This window comes from Peromyscus leucopus, chromosome 20 (genome assembly GCF_004664715.2).
Source record: "Peromyscus leucopus breed LL Stock chromosome 20, UCI_PerLeu_2.1, whole genome shotgun sequence".
Taxonomy (NCBI): Eukaryota; Metazoa; Chordata; class Mammalia; order Rodentia; family Cricetidae; genus Peromyscus; species Peromyscus leucopus.
The window spans coordinates 402,700-423,491 of record NC_051080.1 but is presented as its reverse complement, the minus strand read 5'-3'; the positions used below and the strand labels follow the sequence as shown (position 1 = coordinate 423,491).

The following is a 20,792-nucleotide window of genomic DNA, read 5'->3' as shown; positions in this document are numbered from 1 at the left end:
CTGACCTGGGTCCTAAAAGGATGCTGGGGCCTAAGGGTCAGTAGAAAATAACAGGCATTCTAGATGGAGATACAAAAGGGAAAGTGTAGAGGTGTATGGGGCTGGTAGTAGATATTTGTTTGGTGTAGGCTTTGTCTGGGGCACTTGAGGAGGGGTAAGGCCAAAACGGTTGGTGCTGCTTTATGAGGAGCCTTGAAAGTCTGTTCCTTTCCTCAGTCTCCGCCCAATTCTTAACACAGTACTGCACAACCAGAAAGAGGAAGTCTCTTCTGCTGAGGGTGCAACAGGAAGTGCAAGAGGCCTCTGAAAGCCTGTGAGCCACAGTGACTGCTCTCCCCCAGGAACCAATTGCAGCGGCACCCGGAAACACGGTGCACCAACCAGGCTTCTACATAGAGGGTGTTGCCACCCAGGCTGAGACTATTTGGGGCGATTGGGTCTTGCTATCTGGATGATCCTCTTTCTCGGTGGCCATCATGTCTTTGACCTCTGCCTACCAACATAAATTAGCAGAGAAACTCACCATCCTGAATGACCGAGGCCAGGGGGTTCTCATCCGCATGTACAACATCAAGAAGGTAGGTACAGATCATTTTATCGAATCAGGGCAGGAGCCTGGAGGCCTACAGGCCCAATAGTTAAGCCTCCCCACTTTCTCCCCCTACTGCTTTAAGTGGCTTTCAGGCACTCAGATGATATAGGGCACTCAGTTTGGGAGCTAGAGGGAGGCTTCTTTTTAAGGCTTGCCCTTTCTAGGTATGATTCTTGCCTTTCTGAGAGCATCATCTTTCCCCTAGGACTGAGGGTAGGGGTGAAAATGGGGATGAGAATATTTATGTTCTGAGTGATTTGGATAAGGGTCTGGGATCTAGAGTTTTGGGTCTATTTATTGCTTATTCCTCTACTTTTTGAGATTTCAAGTTGGGTTTCTGTCAAAAGCTTTTTTTTGTGGAATCATTTCCCTAAATAGATTTTTTTTTTTTTTAAAAAAGGAGGTAGGTATCTTCTAAGGTACTTTGTGGCTGTGCATTCTGTGTGTGTGTGTGTGTGTGTGTTTAGGACAGAAACTATGAAACTGGGCAAAGCTGATGTTGAGAGGTGAACCAGGGGCTGGGCAAGCTGTAGGAAGTAGAAATAAAGGTGGGTAATTTTGAGACTCTTCTGGGAGAAAAAAGAAGGGACTTATGGGAGGGACATTTGTGCACTTGTAGTAAAGCACCAGGAATATGGTTTCTGTGTCCTCATGTCATCTATGAAAGCCTCTTAGGGTGAGATCCTCATGTACTGGACAGATCTGTGACACCGAGCTTTATGTGAAGTCTAACTTTTGAGCAGCCACTTTTCTCGATACTTCCGGCTTCAGCGGAGGGGCGAGGAAGAGGCTTCCTCTTTGTGTTAGAATCAAGCCTCTGTTAAGACGAGATGCCAGGTTGTTAGCTCTTAGGGGTGCTGGTTCACTGTCTGGAACTTGTTTCTCACCTACTCTCATGCTTTTATAATGAATTCCCAGACAGTCTTTCCCAAGAGAGATAGTGGGAGTGAATGATAAGTTAGAGGTGTGTATCTGAGTGGAAATATAATATGGTGGTTTTATTTTATTTTTGTCTGTGCAGACCTGTTCAGATCCAAAATCTAAGCCACCTTTCTTACTGGAAAAGTCCATGGAATCAAGTCTCAAGTACATCAACAAGAAATTTCCCAACATAGATGTCCGAAATAGCACGGTGAGAACTTGGGCCCATTTTCCCCCTTTCTGTGACATTATTCTTGCATGACTCAGATTCTCCACTTTTGCCTGCTTGTCTTCAAGTGTAGCCATCTCTTAGATTTTCTAGGCTCATATATAGGGCTTCAGGTATTGAGGATTGTGAGCTCAGATGGGAGTCTCCTATGGTGAGCTGGAGCACAGCCCTTGTGAGCCAGGTTCATGAGGACACTGGTCCTTGCAGAGAGGCAGCTTCATTAGCCTCACAGGGCACATCTTTTACTGTAGTTCTTGATACCCACACTGTGTTTCTTTACTGCTGGATGCTATGCATGGAATGGCAGATCCTGTGCTTTTCCCTGTCTTAACCATAGAGTTCTCACAATCTATGCAAAGTATTTTTATATTCTGCTTCTTTTCCTATTGATTCATATAGCAAACCTCTTCAGCTGAAAGGAAATTGGAAATCTTTCGGCCAGCCTTCTGCTTGTAGTCAGAATCACATGTGGCCATCAATCGAGATAGAGAATTTCTGTGTAGAGACTGGAGAACACTGGCAAGCTTCTGATTCCTCCCCAGCATGTTTTGCCCTTTTAAGAATGATTGGGTAATTAGCTGGAGAGATGGCTCAGTGGTTAAGAATGTTTGAGTAGTACTCCTAGCTTTTAGTTACCTGGATCAATCGCTTTTTTTATTTTACATGTTTTGTTTTGTTTGTGTTTCTCTCAGCAACATTTAGGACCAGTACATCGTGAAAAAGCTGAGATAATTAGATTCCTCACCAACTACTACCAGTCATTTGTGGACGTCATGGAATTCCGGGTGAGTCCTTGTAGCCAGTGTTGACATGGGCTTCCGAGGCTGAGCTTCTTAGTAGTTGTTCATTTCTTTTCTTTTCTTTTCTTTCTTTTTTTTTTTTTTTGATTTTTCGAGACAGGGTTTCTCTGTGTAGCTTTGCGCCTTTCCTGGGACTCACTTGGTAACCCAGGCTGGCCTCGAACTCACAGAGATCCGCCTGCCTCTGCCTCCCGAGTGCTGGGATTAAAGGCATGCGCCACCACCGCCCGGCAAGTAGTTGTTCATTTCTGTTGCTTGACTCAAGTTCTTGAAAGAAAAGAGGAGAGAGGTGCTGATATGCAATGATGTCTAAATTGTATTGCTAATTAACTATATACGAAATACCATATTTTTACTTCAAGAGATACATAGGGTAGATGTAGTTGGTGGCACACACCTACAGTCCCAATTCTTAGGAGGTAAAGGCAGGGGAATCAGAAGTTCAAAGTCATCTTCAGCTACATATTGAGTTCTAGGCTAGCCTGGCTTACATGAAACCCTGTTTCAAAAACAACAATAAAACCCAAACTTATGTCAAATAGTATTAATATAGTCACACTAAGTACTTAGAATATTATGCATCAGATATAAAAATTAAATAATTTGGCGATGGATTATGGCTGGTATGTGTGTTGTGTGTGTGCACTTGCAGGCATGTTTATGCTGAGGAGTGGGTGTGAAGGTCTGTGGGAGACCATTTTCAGGTTTCCTAGTGGCTTTACCCAGCACGTCTGCATAGAGAGGATGATTGGATCATGGGCCTGAGTGCAGGCGTCTGAGATGGTCTGCACTGGGCTGTGCTGGGGGGAGGTCTTCTGCTCCACCCCTTGGCATTTCTATAAATACCCTAGGGCAGAGACAGTTGGGCCTGTTGGAATAGGTTCCAGGTCCTCTCGAGGCTATCCTGTGTTTTCTATCTGTTTCTTCCCACTTTAAATCCTTCTATCTAATATTTCCTGCTGCTTCTACTCAAGAGCAGGGGAAATGTGGGGGTGGTGGGTAGTCCCCCCACAAAAGTCAGAGGACAACTTTCGGAGGTTGGTTCTCTCCCTGCAGGTTTTACTTGTTTCTGCTACTGTGCTTCACATTCCAGGCTTGCTGGCCCATGTGAAGATCCTACCGAGTCTGCTATTGCTGCCTCCTATCTTGCTGCAGGAGTGCTGCAATTACAGATGTGTGCCCTTATATCTGTGGGTTCACTGGACTTGTAAGGCTAATGCCTTCACCCGCAGGTGTAAATTGTGTGTATGGTGCGTGTATGTGTCGCAGCATGGGTGTGGAGGTCAGAGAACACATTTCAGGAGTTTGTTCTGTTTCCACCTTGTTGAGCCATTTTCCTGGTCCCCTTCACAGTTTTTAGTGTGGTACACATACCATAAAATTTACTACCTTAACCATTTTAAGTATACAAATCAGTGATATTAAATGTCATCATAATACATAACTATCTTTTCATGTTGTAAAACTGACATTCTCCACATTTTAAACAACAGTTCCTCATTTTTTCCTGTCCCTCAGCCCTTGATGGCAATCATTCTATTTCTGTTTTTATGATTTTAAGAATGCTAACTGTTTTTTGTAAGTGGTACCTTTTATCTTTTTGTGACTGGGCTTATTTAACTTAGTAGGATGTGTTAAGGCTCATCCATGTGGTAGAATATTGGAGAATTTCCCCCATTTTAAGACAGAACAATATTCCATCCTGTGGTTATACTCTATTTTGCTTCCCTATTTATCCATCCATGAACATTTGGGTTGCCTTCACGTTTTAGCTGTTGTTACTAATACTGCTATGAATGTAGGTGTTCAATTGCCTTTCAGATATTGATTTTAATTCTTCTTTGAGATATCCATAAGTGGAACTATTGGATTTGGGTAATTCATTTTTTTAAATTTAATTTTATTATTATCATGTGTGGGAATGTGAATATGCATGTGTCCTGTGTGCATGGGGGTCAGAGGAAAACCTCAGGAGTTGGTTACTATATTGTTTTCTTTTTTTCTTTTTTCATAGTGGGTATACCATTTATTTGACTACCAACAGTACATAAGGGATATATTTTATCAACATTCTGATCAACAACTGTTTTTGGATAGTGGGTATCAAACCTAAGGTCTCACAAATAGAAGGCAAAGCCCTAACATTTGTCTCATTGCTGTTGTAATTTGTCTTGCTAATTGGCAATGCTATGTGTCTTTTATTATATTTGTTTGTTTTTAAGCTTTTCAAGACAAGGTTTCTCTGTGTAGCCCTGGCTGTCCTGGAACTCACTCTGTAGACCAGGCTGACCTCAAACTCAGAAATCTGTCTGCCTCTGCCTCCCAAGTGCTGGGATTAAAGGTGTGTACCACCACTACCCAGCTTCTTTTATTGTTTTTATTGGATATTTGTATATCTTCTTTGGAGAAATAGCTTCTTTAACATTTTTGAATCAGTTTTGTTTAGTTTTTGTTGTGAGTGTTAGGAGATTTGTATATAGGCCACACCTTTTTTCATTAGGATTTCCCCCCATATTTTATTATAAACATAGTAAAACATTTCAAATGTTAGTCTGGCATGGTAATGCACACATTTAACCCTAGCACTTGAAAGGCAGAAGCAGACAGATCTCTGAGTTTGAGGCCAGCCTGGTCTACAGAGTGAAAACCTGTCTGAACCTACTAGCCCTGCCCCTGCAAAAGTAAATGTAGTAAACTGGTTGCTCATCTCTAACCTGAAAATCTGAATTCTGGAATACTCTAACATCGGAAACTTCTTGAGTATTGACATGACTGCTGTAAGTCTGACTATGTGACCAGTTACAGTCAAAATATAAGACCACAAAAAATTGCATAAAGTTATCATTAGGCTATGAATTATTTTTCTATTGTATGATAAGATACCATGACCCAGGCAACATATAGAAGATACTGTTCTAGAGGGAGAATTCCTAATAGCAAAGGAGGATGGCATTGGGGGGAAGGAGCAGGAAGCTGAGAGATCACATCTTCGATAATAATCTCATTCAAACCCACATAGGCCATGTATATGAGCTGTGCATGAAACAGATGAATTTCATGCTTAGATTTGGGTTCCATCCCCAAGACATTCTATATATACATGTAAACATTTCCAAATCTGAAATATACAAGATATGAGGCACTCTTGGTCCTAAGCATTTTAGATCAGGGATAGTCAGCCTGTATAGTAAATGCTGCTTTCTTCTGGATCTCCTAATTGTTAATATTTTGCCATATTGCTTGTCACTCCTCCGCCCCCGCCCCCACAAACCATTTTACTTATTTGCAGACATCATGACATTTCCTTCCCAAAATATTTTATCATACATCTGCAAAGGACAGGAATATTTCTTACATAATCCTATTACAATTATCCTGCTAAGAAATATAATATTCTACAATATTATTGGCTAATACAGAGCCGATGTTTGCACTCATTTTGGTATAATAATTCTTGCCTTTGTCTTTCATGTCCTGACCTTTTGAAGAGTCCAGGAAAGTTGTTCAGAATATGTCTCAGTTTGGATTTGTCTTGTTAAAAGCTTTCAGTAGCTGTAGCACATAAGTGATCATTTGTTTAGGTTTTAAAGGATAATGCTGCTTTTGGAAATTAAGGAAACATTAAAAATTATTTCATATAGCATTCTGAAATGTAAATTGATGATGCCTTTCAAAACTGAAAAATTAATGAAGTAATTATACTTCTAGAACTTGTCTTTAAGAAATAGAAGTGCAAAGACACATGTACAAGAATGTACTCTGATGCGTTGTTTGTAGTAGTGTCAATTTGATAATTAATATAGCCAATAAAAATTCAGTCAAAGGCTCAGGATCTGACTGTAAACAAATTTTATGCAATTGTTAAAGATGATAGCATATGTTTATATTAGTTGGCATGCAAAAACATTCTTTACATATTTTTTAATGTTAAGAGAAAATTACAATGCAGTTTAAGATGTAATCAGTTGCTAAAATACATATTTACATAGATAAATATGCATATACAGAATATTGAAATTTCTGAGTGGTGGGATTATGAGTTTTAAAAACTGGGGATGGAAGGGGCTAGAGATATGGCTTAGTGGTTAAAAGTACTTGCTCTTTCAGAGGACCTGGGTTTGGTTCTCAGCACCTGTAACTTCAGTTTCAGGGGATCCAACACCCTTTCTGGCCTCCACACACACCTGCACACACATGGTGCACATAATACACTCAGGCACATACATTTACATATAAAATAAACGTTTTTAAATTGGTGGAGGGGTTGGGGATTTAGCTCAGTGGTAGAGTGCTTGCTTAGCAAGCGCAAGGCTCTGGGTTCAGTCCTCAGCTCAAAAAAAAAAAAAAAAATTGGTGGAGGGGAGATGGCTTAGTGAGTAAAGTCCTTACATACAAGGACCTGAATTTGGATCCTCAGAACCCTGGTATAGCCTGTACACTAGTGTGTCTTTATCCTGATGCTATTAAGGAGAGTTGGAGACAGAGACAGGATAATCCCATGGAAACTAGGTGTGGTGGTTTATGCCTTTAATCCCAGCACAGAGAGATCTTTGTAAGTTCGAGACTAGCCTGACCTACATACTGAGTTCCAGGGTAGTAGGGGCTATGTGGTGAGACCCTGTCTCAAAAACAGTAGCAAAAATAAAACCCCACAACAACAAACAAACATACACACAAAAAACCAAGAGGCAATCCTAAACAAGGTGGAAGTTGAGAACCAGCAACAAAATTGTCCTCTGATGTCTACATTCATACTGTAACACATGTATGGTAGTACTCACACCCAAGAATATGCACACATGTGAGTGTATGTGCATGCATACACATATGCATTCGAATGCAGATTTAAAAAACAATTAATTGCTGGGCATGGTAGCTCATGCCTATAATCTTATCATTGGAGAGACAGAACTAAGATCATTGTGTATTTGAGCCAAGGCTATAGTCTCAAAAAGTCTAAACCCAACAAACAAAAGTGAAAAACTAATAGCTTTATGTGGTGGCAGATGTCTATAATCCCAGGACTTGGTAGGCAGAGGCAACATACAGGATTTGAGGTCAGCCTGTGTTACAGCAACAACACTACCCTAATTAGAATTAAGCTCATCTGTATTTTCTAATTTTTACATATTGAACATGAGTTATTATTTTTTCTTTCTTTTTCTGAGACAAGGTTTCTCTGCATAGCTCTGGCTGTCCTGGAACTCTCTGTAAACCAGGATGGACTTGAACTCATGGAGATCTGCCTGTCTCTGCCTCCTGAGTGCTGGGATCAAAGTCGATGCTCAGCTACCCCTTGTCAATTCTTATCCTGCATTCGTGGTCTCAGGCAACTGTTAATCTGCTCTCTAGAATGATGTTTCTTTTCTAAAGGTTCAGATAAATGGAGTCTAATCAGCATGTATTCTTTTGTGTCTTGAGATTTGTCTACATTGTTTCATGTATCAAAGATTCACTACTTATTTTTGCTTAGAACTATTCCATTGTATGGATACAAATGGTTAATTTATTTACTGGTTGGTGGGTTGCTTCCAGATTTGAATCAGTTTGTACAAATTGCTATTAAAGGTCAAGTACAATCTTTGTAGGAATTTGTTTTTCATTTCACAAGGGTTGTTGAATCATATGGTAAGAATATATTTAATGTATTTGAGCTTTTTCAATTTTTAAAATAATTCATGTACATTATGCTAATGTCTGGGATATAGTGCGATCATTTGATATATGCATACAGTGTACTGTTGTTAAATTAGGATAACTAGCATTCCTATTTTCTTAAACACTATCATGTCTTTGTATGGAGAACTTTCAAATTTCTCTCTTCTTGTTCTTTAGAAAAGAATGTCAATTTTATTTTTTAACAAATGCCAAACTTTTAGCTGGGGGTGGTGGTGGTGGTGGTGGTGTGGTGGTGGTGGTGGTGGTGGTGGTGGTGGTGGTGGTGTACACCTTTAATCCCATCACTCAGGAGGCAGAGGCTGTTCTCTGTGAGTTCGAGGCCAGCCTGGTCGACAAAGTGAGTTCCAGAGCTACACAGTGAAACCCTGTCTTGAAACAAGTTTTCAAGTTTGGCTTTCTTTTTTTTAAATTTCCTCTTGTGGGAAAATGAGGCCCAGGGATCTTAAGTCAGACATTATGTTCATGAACATCAGTGCCTTGTACCTGTGGCCAGGTAGCCTGACGGAGGTCACTGACAGCTTGTGAGAAGGATAGTCTTCCCTCTTTTGAATAATGCCCTTCCTTAAGGTAGATCTCCAGGGAGGTCATCACTTCCTGTCTTGGTAGCTCACATTACCTTGTTCTTACTCATTTTCTTCTTCACTTCTACCCACAGGATCATGTATACGAACTTCTCAACACCATTGATGCCTGCCAGTGCCATTTTGATATCGTAAGAGCCTTTGTAACATTTTTCTATTATAGAAGAAAATTGAAGAAAAGACCAAGCATACACTGAGACAAGGAAGTGTGGGACAGAATTGGACAAATGATTATTTATTTGTTCCTTCTCAGGACTATGGTTCTTTTTTAAAAAATTAAAATATGTATTTATTTATTGTGTGTATGTAGGTGAGAGGGTGTGTGCATTCATGAGCCATAGCACATGTATGGAAGTCAGAGGAAAATTTGTGGCAGTCAGTTCTCTCTTTCTACCATGTGGGTTTCAGGGGTCAGATTTAGATAGTTTGGCTTGGCAACAAGTGTTTTTTTACCTACTGAGCCATTTTGATGGCCATAGGTACTGTAAATCTTTTTAAAAATGTGCTAAGGTTAAATGCTTTTAAATAGTGAGCAGATCACCAATGTAATTTAAATAACACAAAATTATACAGCAATATTTTTATTTCATTTCCTTTAATCCCCCAACAATACCTTATTTCCTAGTATCTTTGTATCCTTTTTTGTTTATTGTTCATACTGGGCTTTGAATCTAGGGTCCTGTGCATTCTAGGTAAGAGCTCTACTATTGACTTAAATTCTTACTTTTTTTTTTTTGAGATAGTGTCTCTGTGTAACCTTGGCTGTCCTAGAACTCTCTCTGTAGACCAGGCTGGCTTCGAACTCAGAGATCCTTCTGCTTCTGCTTTCCCAGTGCTGGGATGAAAGGGGTGCACCACTTCCTGGCTCCTACTTTTATTTTTTAACACTACTTTTTTTTCCCCCTCAAGACATGGTTTCTCTATGTATCCCTGGCTGTCCTGGAACTTGCTCTGCAGACCAGGCTGGCCTTAAACTCAGAGACCCACCTGTCTCTGCCTTCCAAGTGTTGGTTTTAAGGGTGTGTGTCACCATGCTTTTGTGAGAGTCTCACTAATTTGTTCAAGCTGGCCTGAAACTTACTCCATAGTCTGAGCTGGCCTTAAACTTGTAACTCTTCTGCCTCAGTCTCCTGAGCAGCTGAGATTATGGACTAGTGCATGGCTCCAGGTTCTCCAGTATTTTGAGCTCATATTTAGCTCCTGCTTTTGTTTCAATTTTCTTCTGAAAACATATACTATTGGTTCTAATTCTAATAAACATTGAGTGCTGTAGGGAATGGTTGGAGAAGCAGAGGATGGTCTAGGTTAATACTGATCTGGGGATTCCTATGTATTTCCTTGTAGAATCTCAACTTTGACTTCACTCGGAGCTACCTGGACTTGATTGTGACTTACACCTCAGTCATCTTACTCTTGTCACGAATTGAGGACCGCCGGATACTCATTGGCATGTACAACTGTGCCCATGAGATGCTGCATGGGCACAGGTAACTTAGGAGGAAATAAAGAACTTCACATGTATCAGGTGGTGGTGGCACACCCCTTTAATCCCAGCAGGGAGGCAGAGGCAGATGGATCTCTGAGTTGGAAGCCAGCCTACTCTATAGAATGAGTTCCAGGACAGGTGGGGCTACACAGAGAAATCCTGTCTCAAAACCCAACCAACCAACCAAACAAACAAAAAGAGCCTCACCTGTGGTGCTGCAAGAAGTGGATGGAGACAAAGGAACTTGATATCATGATTTCTCATATGAAAACCTATAATCCATGTTGTGTCCCAGGCAAAATAAGATACACTTTCATATATAGTTAACTGTTGACTCTCTGCCAGTGGATTATCCACTCTGCATTATCTCTGATCTATTTATAATCCTTGACTGGCTTCCACTTTGCTTCTCAGGTTATTATAAAAGGCAAAGATAATTCTTTTTAGTATCAGTAGGACTAATACCAGTAAGGTTAAGCCATCAGAGGTAAGTAATGTAAGATAATGCATATTAGGATAATGCATATTTGGAAACCAAATAGAAATGGATGTTGGATTATCTGCAATTCTGTCCTTCATTTATTAATGCAATATAAGTATTTAAAGGGTAAAAAAATAAAGACTGGAAAGGCAAAAGTGAGACACAGAACAATGTCCTGTGTGTGACGTACCTTCCCCCATGTCTGTATGGGTGTCTTGGTACAAGCTTTATCTAATAGATAAGCTTTGGATGATTATCTCCCATTTGGGATTTTCAGAGATTTGGCTCCAGGCATGTTTGATACAGACTAGCAAAAGCAAAATTAGACTAGCTATTATGCATCCAGCCTTGTCTGCCTACAAGGGAGAAACTTTCATGGGTCTGTCCAAAACCATGTAGTTTTTTCTTTTCTTTTCTTTTATCTTTCTTTCTTTCCTTCCTTCCTTCCTTCCTTCCTTCCTTTTTCTTTTTCTTTCTTTTCTTTTTTTCCAAGACAGGGTTTTCTTTGTGGTAGCCCTGGCTGTTCTAGAACTTGTTCTCTAGACCAGGCTGGCCTCAAACTCATAGAGATCTGCCTGTCTCTGACTTCTGAGTTCTGGGATTAAAACATGTTCCACCACTGCCTGGCCTGTGTGAGTATTTCTAAACATAGCTTGGTATGCCTACAGTTGGACATTAGTATATGTAATTCACAGATTAGCATATCTGTCTTTGGAGGGGATAGGGAATGCCAGCCTCTGTACACATATACATCATCTCCTACATATATAGGGAAAGGCCCATAACTCCTCTCTCTTCTGCTTTCCTCCAGTGACCCCAGTTTTGCTCGCCTGGGCCAGATGGTATTAGAGTATGACCATCCTCTGAAGAAGCTGACTGAAGAATTTGGACCTCACACAAAGGTGAGCTCCCTGAGAGTGGGGAGAATCATCCAGGCAGAAGCATTCATCCCATCTTTGACATTAAGGATTTTTTTTTTTTTTTTTTTATTTTTTTTTACAGGCTGTGAGTGGGGCCCTCCTCTCTCTGCACTTCCTCTTTGTTCGGAGGAACCAGGGTGCTGAGCAGTGGCGCAGTGCCCAGCTTCTAAGCCTCATCAGCAGCCCCCCAGCCATGATTAACCCTGCCAATTCAGACACAGTGAGTTCCCCTTTCCTTCTGTTAGGAGAGGAATTCTCTGCCAAGGCCCTCTCTCTAGAAGGTGCTTCTTTCGGGAAACATCAGCTCCAGGGCTGTTTCAGCATTCTTCTAGGGCCTGCTTCTTGGTTGGTCTCTTCTTAAGATAAAAAGTCATTACTAATTTTGTGCTTCTGATTGAACCAGTCAGTATGTGCTGAATTAACAAATGGATGAAACTGAGTTAGTGTGGTGTGGTGGCACATATACTTGTGACCCTGACTCTTGGGAGACTGTTATGTGGCCATAGACAGCCCTGCTTACATAACAAGTACCCAGCCAGCCAAGGCTATAGTAAGACTTTGACTCAAAATTCAAACAAAAAAGAAAAGGAGTCATTAGGCATAAGAGGGAATTTGCATTAGGAGTCAATTGACTAATAAATGTTACTCATCTATGATGAGACTGGTGCCTTCCTTCAAAGAATTTATAGTCTTGAAAGGAAGATATGCCATAGAAATGCAACTGATGTCAGGGCATAGTGGTGTATCCTGTAATCTCAGCACTTGGCAGGAAGAAGTGGGAGGACTGCCACAAGTTTGAGGCCAGCCAGGACTATATGGTAAGAATGTGTCTCAAAAGACCAAAACCAATAAAAACATGGGGGGTGGGGTGGGAGTGGGGTGTGGGAGATGATTGCTTTGCTATGTGACTTCAGATTCTTAGCAACTGTATAAAAGCTGGACACAGTGTTATGTGTGTAACCTCAGCACTGGGGAGTGGCGACAGGCACATCTTTGGAGCATCTGGTCAGCTAAGCCAATCAGCTGTGAGCTTTGTGTTCAATGAGAGACTCTGTCTCAGAAACATAAAGTAGAGAGTGATTGAGGAAGACAGGTGATGTCATGAATATGCATAAACGTGTATACGTGCCCAAATTTACAACTGATGCTGAGAGGTTATGGATAAGTTCCAAATGAATGTTTACACTTCAAGTGTGATTAGAGAACACAATGGAGAAAGAAATTGAGATTTTGAGTTGAAGCTTTTTTTTTTTTTAAAGATTTATTTATTTATTTCTTAAGCATACAGTATTCTGTCTGCACATATTTCTGCAGGCCAGAAGAGGGCACCAGATCTCATTATAGATGGTTGTGAGGCACCATGTGGTTGCTGGGAATTGAATTCAGAACCTTTGGAAGAACAAGCACTGCTCTTAACCTCTGAGCCATCTCTCCAACCCGAGTTGAAGCTTTTTGAAAGTATCTCAGTATTGATGTCATGCTATACATTTTGTTTGTTCTTCCTTCCAGCTCAACCTTGTTCTTTTCCTCAACTATGTCCTTTGCCCCTCAGTCCCCTTCCAGGGCTCCCTTTCCTTCATGACAGCTTTCCTAGCTGTTGTCTCATCAAAGTGCTTTAATCCACTCCAGTAAATGAAATGTTTTTGTTTTTAGAGCTGGGGATTTTGCCCTGGGCCCTGTGCATGCTAGGCATGAGTTCCTCCAGACTTTTATTTAGAAAACTTTAAATTGCATTTATGTGGGTGGAGTACAAGTACAGAGGTCAGAGGACAACTTTCGGAGATCAGTGGGTTCTGTGCATTAAACTCAGGTTGTCAGGTTGGTAGCTGTCTCCTGTACCTGTTGAACCGTCTTGCTGGCTCTGTCCTTTCTTTAGAAGTCCTAAACAGCTACTTGGTCCTCTCTGTCTGCTTCTTGTAGATGGCCTGCGAGTATCTGTCTGTGGAAGTGATGGAGCGATGGATCGTAAGTAAGTTGTGGGAGCAGCTGGGAAAGGGCAGGGTGGCACTCCCAGAAGTGTGCTATCTAAAAGCCTCCCTCTGGTTCTTATTCACTTGCAGTTGGGTTTCTTCTTTGTCATGGGTGCCTCAACTCCAACAGCCAGTGCCAACAGCTGTGGAAGCTGTGTCTGCAGGGCTCCCTGTACATCACCCTCATCCGGGAGGATGTGCTGCAAGTGCACAAGGTCACTGAGGACCTCTTCAGTAGTTTGAAAGGGTAAGTGGTTTGCAAGTCAAACTGATCTTTTGGGAGGTATAGCCTCATTAATATCCCTTTTTCCAAAGTATGAGTGGTCATGGGTAATTCTAACTTTGAAATATTATCAAACACCTTTTCTTTGTTGGTGCCTCACTGGATATTAGGGATAGAAAGGTTACTAAGATATTGTGAGGCCAGACTGCCTGATTTGAATTCAAGCTGAGCCACTTTCTAGCTCTGTGACTAGCTCTAGGTAGGTTACTTAATTTCTCCATTCCATTGGCTTAATTTCCTCATCTGTAAAATGTGAATAAAGCAATACCTTCCATCTGGTTGTGGTGGTATACCCTGATCCCAGCACTCAGGGAGGTGGAGGCAGGAGGACCAAGAATTTAAGGTTGGCCCTTTTGCTTGCTCCACAGTGATTTACAGGCCAGTTTGGACTACAAAAGACCCTATTTCAAAACCAAAACAAAATCAAGTAGGCACAAACAAAATACCAAACCACAACAGAATGAAGTTGTATCTATGACCTCATAGTGTTCTGAAGAGTTCCCATGTGTACAGCATATGGAAAAAGATCTGGTACATTGTATTATGCACTTGATTTTTTTTCTAATGTATTAAGCTGAGTTTGGTGGCACACACCAGTAACCCCAGCACTCAGCATCTGAGGCAGGAAGATCAACATAGGCTATATAGTGAGACCTTATTAAAATAAAAGGTAGCAGCTTCTGAATTACTCAGAAAAGCTTAGCTTTTTCTTTTCTGTTTTAAATGTGCTTTCCCTAACACTGTGAGCTTTCTTACGATTTCCCTGAAGTTTACTCTCACCCTATTTGTGATTAGGTTGATTGTCCACTGTGTGTCTGACTTCTGCTCTAACACAAATGGTCTGGTTCTCTCTGTTTCTGTTTTCCTCCCTGTAGCTGCTGAGATTTACAGCTTGCCTGACTTGTTCCCCTCCCCCTTCTTCTTCTCTTAGACCCTAAAATTGTCCTTAAGCTTAAAAAAATAAAAGTTTACAAATTGTTGGAAAATAGGCAAACTTGTGATAGAGTGGGGGTTGTGGTGTGTAAATACAAAGTGCTGTGTAAGCAGTAAGGGCATTAAGGGCATTTGTACTGGCTTTGAAGGATCTAAAGAAAACAGGACACAGGCAGACACGAGTTAGATAGTTGCCGTAAAGAAACTCAGCTCTCTCCCCTTTTCATTCTCTCTCTCTCCCGCCCCTGTATTTGAAGACAGGATTTCTCTACATAGCCTTGGATGTCCTGGAACTTACTGTGTAGACCAGGCTAACCTCAAATTCACAGAGATCTTCCTGGTTCCTGAATGCTGGCATTATCAGGTGTTTGCCACCATATCTAGCTTGAAGTTCACAGCCTTTGAGGCAAGAGAACAATGTGTTCAGAGGTTCAAGTTGCTCAGTGCTGGGACAGCGTGGGTTACAAAGGTGGGGCTGTAAAAGTTGGTTTTGGAGCAGTGAATTGGGATGTTATAAGCTGTGCCTTAGAGTTTAAATCTGTGCTCAAGAGAATGCAGAGTCATCGAATGAATTCAAACGAGGCAGTTGAAAGGATCAGATTTGCATTTTAGAGAAGATTACTGCTCCAGGGGAAAAAGATTAGATGGGTAAAGCTAGAGGCAGGGATTAATTTAGTAAATTAGGAAAAATTGAGGATGTCAAGATCTCTGGAATGGGCATCTGGTATTCCTTAGGGTAGAGACATGAGAGCTACAGTAAGTGTGGGGAAAGACTGTGATTCAATTTTTTATTTTTAGACTTTTAGTTTATTTTTGTTTTATGTGTATTAATGTTTTACTTGAATATGTGTCTGTGTACCATGTGTGTGCAGTGCTCTTGGAGGCCAGAAGAGAGTGTCAGATCCTCTTGACAGGACCTGGAGATGGTTGTGAGCCTCTATGTGGGGGCTGGAACCCCAAAAAGTGCTCTTTACTGCTGAGCCATTGCTCCAGCCCTCTGGATTCATTTTTGAACAGACTGAATTGGAAATGTCTGTAGGACATACAGGTTATATATGTCAGGCCTCTTGCTATGTGATTCAGTAACTAGTCATACTATCTGGACTAGATGACAACTGGTGACATGGTAATCAAAGCCCTGAGAATGAATGAGTGTGATTGTTTAAGAAGAAGATCGGGGACAAAACTTTTGAGAACACTGATATTTAAGGGTCAAGCAGAGGCAGGAAAATCCACGATGGACATTGAGGAGAAAAATCAAGCCACTGGAAGAAAGCATGGCAAGATGGAAGGACCTGTCATCATCTGCTAGACGATGTAAAGAGAACAAACAGCATGAGGGTTGGAAAAGTTCACTGGATTTCACTACAGAGGTCATCTTTGTGTCCTGTGAACAACATCAATAGAGTGGTGAGGTTGAAAGTTGGTTTCAGTAGGTTTAGGAGTAATGGGAGATAAAAAATTAACTCAGTGTCGCTGTGAAGGGAGAATGGAGTTACAAGAGGAGGAGGAGGAAGGTGTGGGATTAAGGGAAGGGTGGGTTTACCTATTTTTATTTCTGGTGGCAAATACTGCACCTGGAAATGTGAAAAAAATGAAGGCTCACTGTAGGTGTAACCAACTGTCTTATTAAATAAGAAACACAGAACCAATGCAAAGAAGAAAGCCAAGAGGTCAGAGCTAAGAGCTAAGACCTTACCTTTCCTCCTGTGGTGGTCTTACCTCTCCGAACCAGAGCTACTTCCTGTGTGTCTGTCTTTTTATAGTGTTTCTGTTCTGCCTTCTCATTGGTTGTAAACCCAACCACATGACTGCCTCGTCACGGCCTGTCTGTATAGACCTCCAGGTTTTCTATTGATTGGTATTGAGATTAAAGGCATGTGTATCCAATACTGGCTGTATCCCTGAACACACAGAGACTTACCTAGCTCTGCCTACCGAGTGTTGGGATTACAAGCATACGCCACCACTGCCCTGCTTTCCTATGGCTTGCTAATAGCTCTGACCCCTGGGCAACTTTATTTATTAACATACAAATAACATTTGAATACAAATAAAAATCACCATAGCTCACCTCTCAGAATGGTTTGATGTGTGTGCTACAGGTGTGTGTGTATGTATGTGTGTATGTATGTATGTATGTATGTATGTATGTATGTGTGTGTGTGTGTACATATACAGAAGTATGCATGCATTTTCAACATTATGTAAGAAGTTTTGGAAAAGCATTGGCTCTACATTTTACATTATATTTACAGATCTATTAAATTATTACTATATTTTAGTTATCTTTGAATATCAGTTTATAGAGACTTTTTCTTTTTTGTTGTTTCCTTGATGTAGGTCTGACTTTGTAGCTCAGGCTAGCTTCAGACTTGCTGCAATCCTCCTGCCTCAGTCTCAGTATACTAGGATTCAGGCATGAGCCACAACACCTGCCTGAGTCTTACTCTTTTTAATAGTTGAGGGGCTGGAGAGATGACTCAGTGGTTAAGAGCACTCGCTGTTCTTCTAGAGACCTGGATTCAATTCCTAGCACCCATATTGTAGCTACAACCATTTGTACCTCCAGTTTCATGGTATCTGACATTTCTGGTCTCTTTGCGCATTACACACACATGTGGTATGCAGACATACATGCAGGCAAAACATCCATACACATAAAATAAAATAAATTTAAAAAATTTGAATAAACTTTCATTATGTATAACATTTACGCAGTCTCTCTCTCTCTCTCTCTCTCTCTCTCTCTCTCTCTCTCTCTCTCTCTCTCTCACACACACACACACACACACACACATATTTTTTTGAGACAGGGTCTCACTATGGAGCTCTGGCTGGCCTGAAATTCCCTATGTATACCAGGATGGTCTTGAACTCACAAAGCTGTGCCTACCTTTGCCTCCTGAATACTGGGAATAAAGGGCTTGAATTTCCTATTGTGTGTATGTGTATCTGATGGGGGGATGCAAGGAGCTTTCAGAGTGGAGGTCAGAAGACAGTTTTGGGAGTCTGCCCTCTCCTTCCACCTTTACCTGTGTTTCAGGGATCAGAGGTCACCAAGCTTGAAGAGCAGGCTTGTGTAGCTCCTTAATTTCCTGTTGATGGACGTTTGAACTGTTTCCATTTAAAAAGATCATTTTAAACAAATTCTGTTTGTTTGAATGTTTTTTTGTTTTTGTTTTTTTATATGAGGTCTCTTTATGTATTCTGGATATCCTGGAACACTCTGTAGACCAGGCTGGCCTTGAACACAGGGAGATTCCTTGCCTCTGCCTCTCAAGTTAAACAAATACTTTAGAGATTATCCATTGACATATTTTTGTGAACATACTCAAATGTTTCTGTAGGGTAAGTTCTGGATGTGGAGGGCAACACACTTCAAACTTTTCTTTCTCTTCCCCACTCACAAGCTAGAGATCAAACCCAGGGTTTTGCACATCCTAGGCAAGCATTCTACCTCTGAGCTATATTCCCAGCCTGTATATTAATAATAGCTTTTTACCAAATTCTGCCCCCCACTGGTTGTCTTAGTTACAATATATTAAGGGGTAGGACTATGACTTAGAGGTAGAAGGCTTGCCTAGCTTGTGCAAGATCTTAGAGTTTAATCCTCTGCGCTGAAAAGAAACAAACAGAAACATAGTAATGAGAATACTAGTTCAACAACTGATTAAACTGATTAGGATTCTTGTTTTAAAAAGGTTGCCAAAGGACTAGTGAGACAGCTCAGCACTTGTCACCAGCCTGACAACCTGAGTTCCATCCTTGGAAGCCACATGGTGCAAGGAGAAAACCTTCTCCTAAACACTGTACTCTGACCTCCACAAAAGAACAAAGAAATAACAACATAGAAGAATGCATTTCCAAAGTTAAGAGAGAAGGAATCTTTAACAGAAGTTACAGGAAGTAGGAATGTATATATGAAGTTTTCTGGTGAGATAGAAAAAGCTGTTTGGTTCCTGTCACTAAGGACAGCAGCTAATATGTATGATATAGTTCAGGACGTTCTATGATCTTTATGATAACTTAAATATATATATATATATATATATATATATATATATATATGCACAGACATACTATGTATGTATGTAAATAAGATGACAGGAGGCTCAGTCTGAATGTCCCACAGTTAGTGAGAGGTGAGAATATGAAATAATTCTAGATTTTTTTTTTATTCTTAATCTTGTGTCTTTCCCTGTACTGGATGGAGGTTGAAACAATTATAAGCAGTGCTGTAGAGTTGAATCCTGATTTAATTAAGATAGTTTTCAATTCCAAATGCCTTTAGTTTTTATGCTAAGTTCAATAAAGGGAGAGGCTTGGAGAAGGGAAATGAGAGGTTATAAAATCTCCCCGTTGCTGTGGCCACAGCTGACAGGATGAATGAAGACAGCAAGAGTTGCAGAGGGCAGAGGCCATTTAGTGTGGGATTCTGGGTGCAGGTCTCTAACAGAAAAAAAAAAGATATGGTCAAATATTGCAGATGAACCACAGCAATGAAAAAGGTTATTTAATTTGGTGATTCAGAAGTTCACATTGACCTCAGAGGAACAGATTGTTCAGTGTTGAAGGCCTTGTGAGATGGGAAGGGTCAGTGAACGGTGAAGAGGGAAAGGAGTGTGTCTTGGAGGAGCTGGTGATGTGGGAGAATGGGTGAAGTTCAGGGTGTTGGGGTCAAGTGAGGGTTTCCAGAATAAGAGAGGCTTTGAACTTGTTTGTTGCAAGAGGAGCCAACAGAGAGGGAGATAAAAACTGACAGATAATTGGTGAGCTAAATACCAAGATAAAGTGGGTGGGGCCTGGGGTAAGCAGGGGAGGGAGTGGGGATGGTGGTGACATTTTACTTACAAACAGGGGTGGTATGTATGACTCCCTTCCTCATCCTAATCAAATTTGGAAGAGTGGTTGACAGGAAGGTATCCAGCAGAGTGCAGTGTGAGAAAGGTGGAACCCAGCTCACCACTACACGTCGTTTCCTTCCCATGGTGGTGTACTGTCTCCTCTCCTTGTCTCTTCTTTCTTCCTACTTTACCCTTTCTTCTCCTAACTCCCGTACCCTCCTTTTTAAAAAATTTTTCTTTTGACAGATTCTCTGTATATATCCCTGGCTGGCCTTAAGCCCATGAATTTCCTGCTCTGCCTCCTGAGTGCTGGGATGACAGGCATGCATTATCACAACCTGGCTTGGTTCCTGTAGTGATTGTCTTTGCAGAATGAAGCGTAGAGCAGGATGGTCTCTAAGCTGAGTCTTGTTTGTATAGGGTGAGAAGAGTGGGTGAAGGTCCTGCTGGTTAGGGCGCCTGTACTTACTAACTGGTGGCATGACGCCCTGCTGTGCTTGACATGTCCATTCCAGGTACAGTAAGCGAGTGGCAGACGTCAAGGAGAGCAAGGAGCATGCCATTGCAAACAGGTACAGTTGGGACATGGGCTCGGAGGGGCTGGGATAGGAATCTCCCCAGACTTTTGTTTTCACTTCAGCACAGACTTGTTTCTGTACAGACTTGTGTCCTCACCCCCAAGAACTTCTTGCAGCCCCACAGATGCTTGTATTTTCTCTCCAAGTTTGAGTTTAGCACTGAACCTTCCTTCTGCCTGACACGCCTCCCCAACTGCAGCTCTCTTCTGCACTACTTCTGGGGAACTTGTGAGGGAGGGAAAGACACTATTCTCCACTTTCCATTTTCCTCCCTCAGTGGCCAGTTTCACTGTCAGCGTCGGCAGTTTCTTCGGATAGCTGTGAAGGAGTTGGAGACTGTGTTAAATGATGAACCAGGCCTGCTGGGTCCTAAGGCAAGAGAAATGTTGGGGGAGGGATAGTGACCAATGACTGTGTGGGTGCTGACTTAGCATTTATGAGATACTGCATTTCCAACCCCCCCCCCCCCGTGTGTGTGTGTGTGTGTGTGTG

The 20,792-nt window shown here is 41.4% G+C and overlaps 1 protein-coding gene across 1 annotated transcript in view; it reads left to right on the top strand.

The window, feature by feature from the left end:
* Nucleotides 1–380: 380 nt before the first annotated feature.
* Nckap1l (NCK associated protein 1 like) overlaps nt 381–20,792 on the top strand; it is a 47,456-nt gene continuing 27,044 nt past the window's right edge. Inside the window, exons 1-11 of the mRNA XM_028874399.2 lie at nt 381–578; nt 1,614–1,724; nt 2,435–2,527; nt 8,877–8,933; nt 10,147–10,289; nt 11,581–11,671; nt 11,772–11,909; nt 13,610–13,658; nt 13,750–13,906; nt 20,238–20,294; nt 20,578–20,674. Coding sequence (XP_028730232.1) covers nt 477–578; nt 1,614–1,724; nt 2,435–2,527; nt 8,877–8,933; nt 10,147–10,289; nt 11,581–11,671; nt 11,772–11,909; nt 13,610–13,658; nt 13,750–13,906; nt 20,238–20,294; nt 20,578–20,674 — 1,095 coding nt within the window. The 5' untranslated portion in view covers nt 381–476. The remainder of the gene's footprint in view (nt 579–1,613; nt 1,725–2,434; nt 2,528–8,876; nt 8,934–10,146; nt 10,290–11,580; nt 11,672–11,771; nt 11,910–13,609; nt 13,659–13,749; nt 13,907–20,237; nt 20,295–20,577; nt 20,675–20,792) is intronic.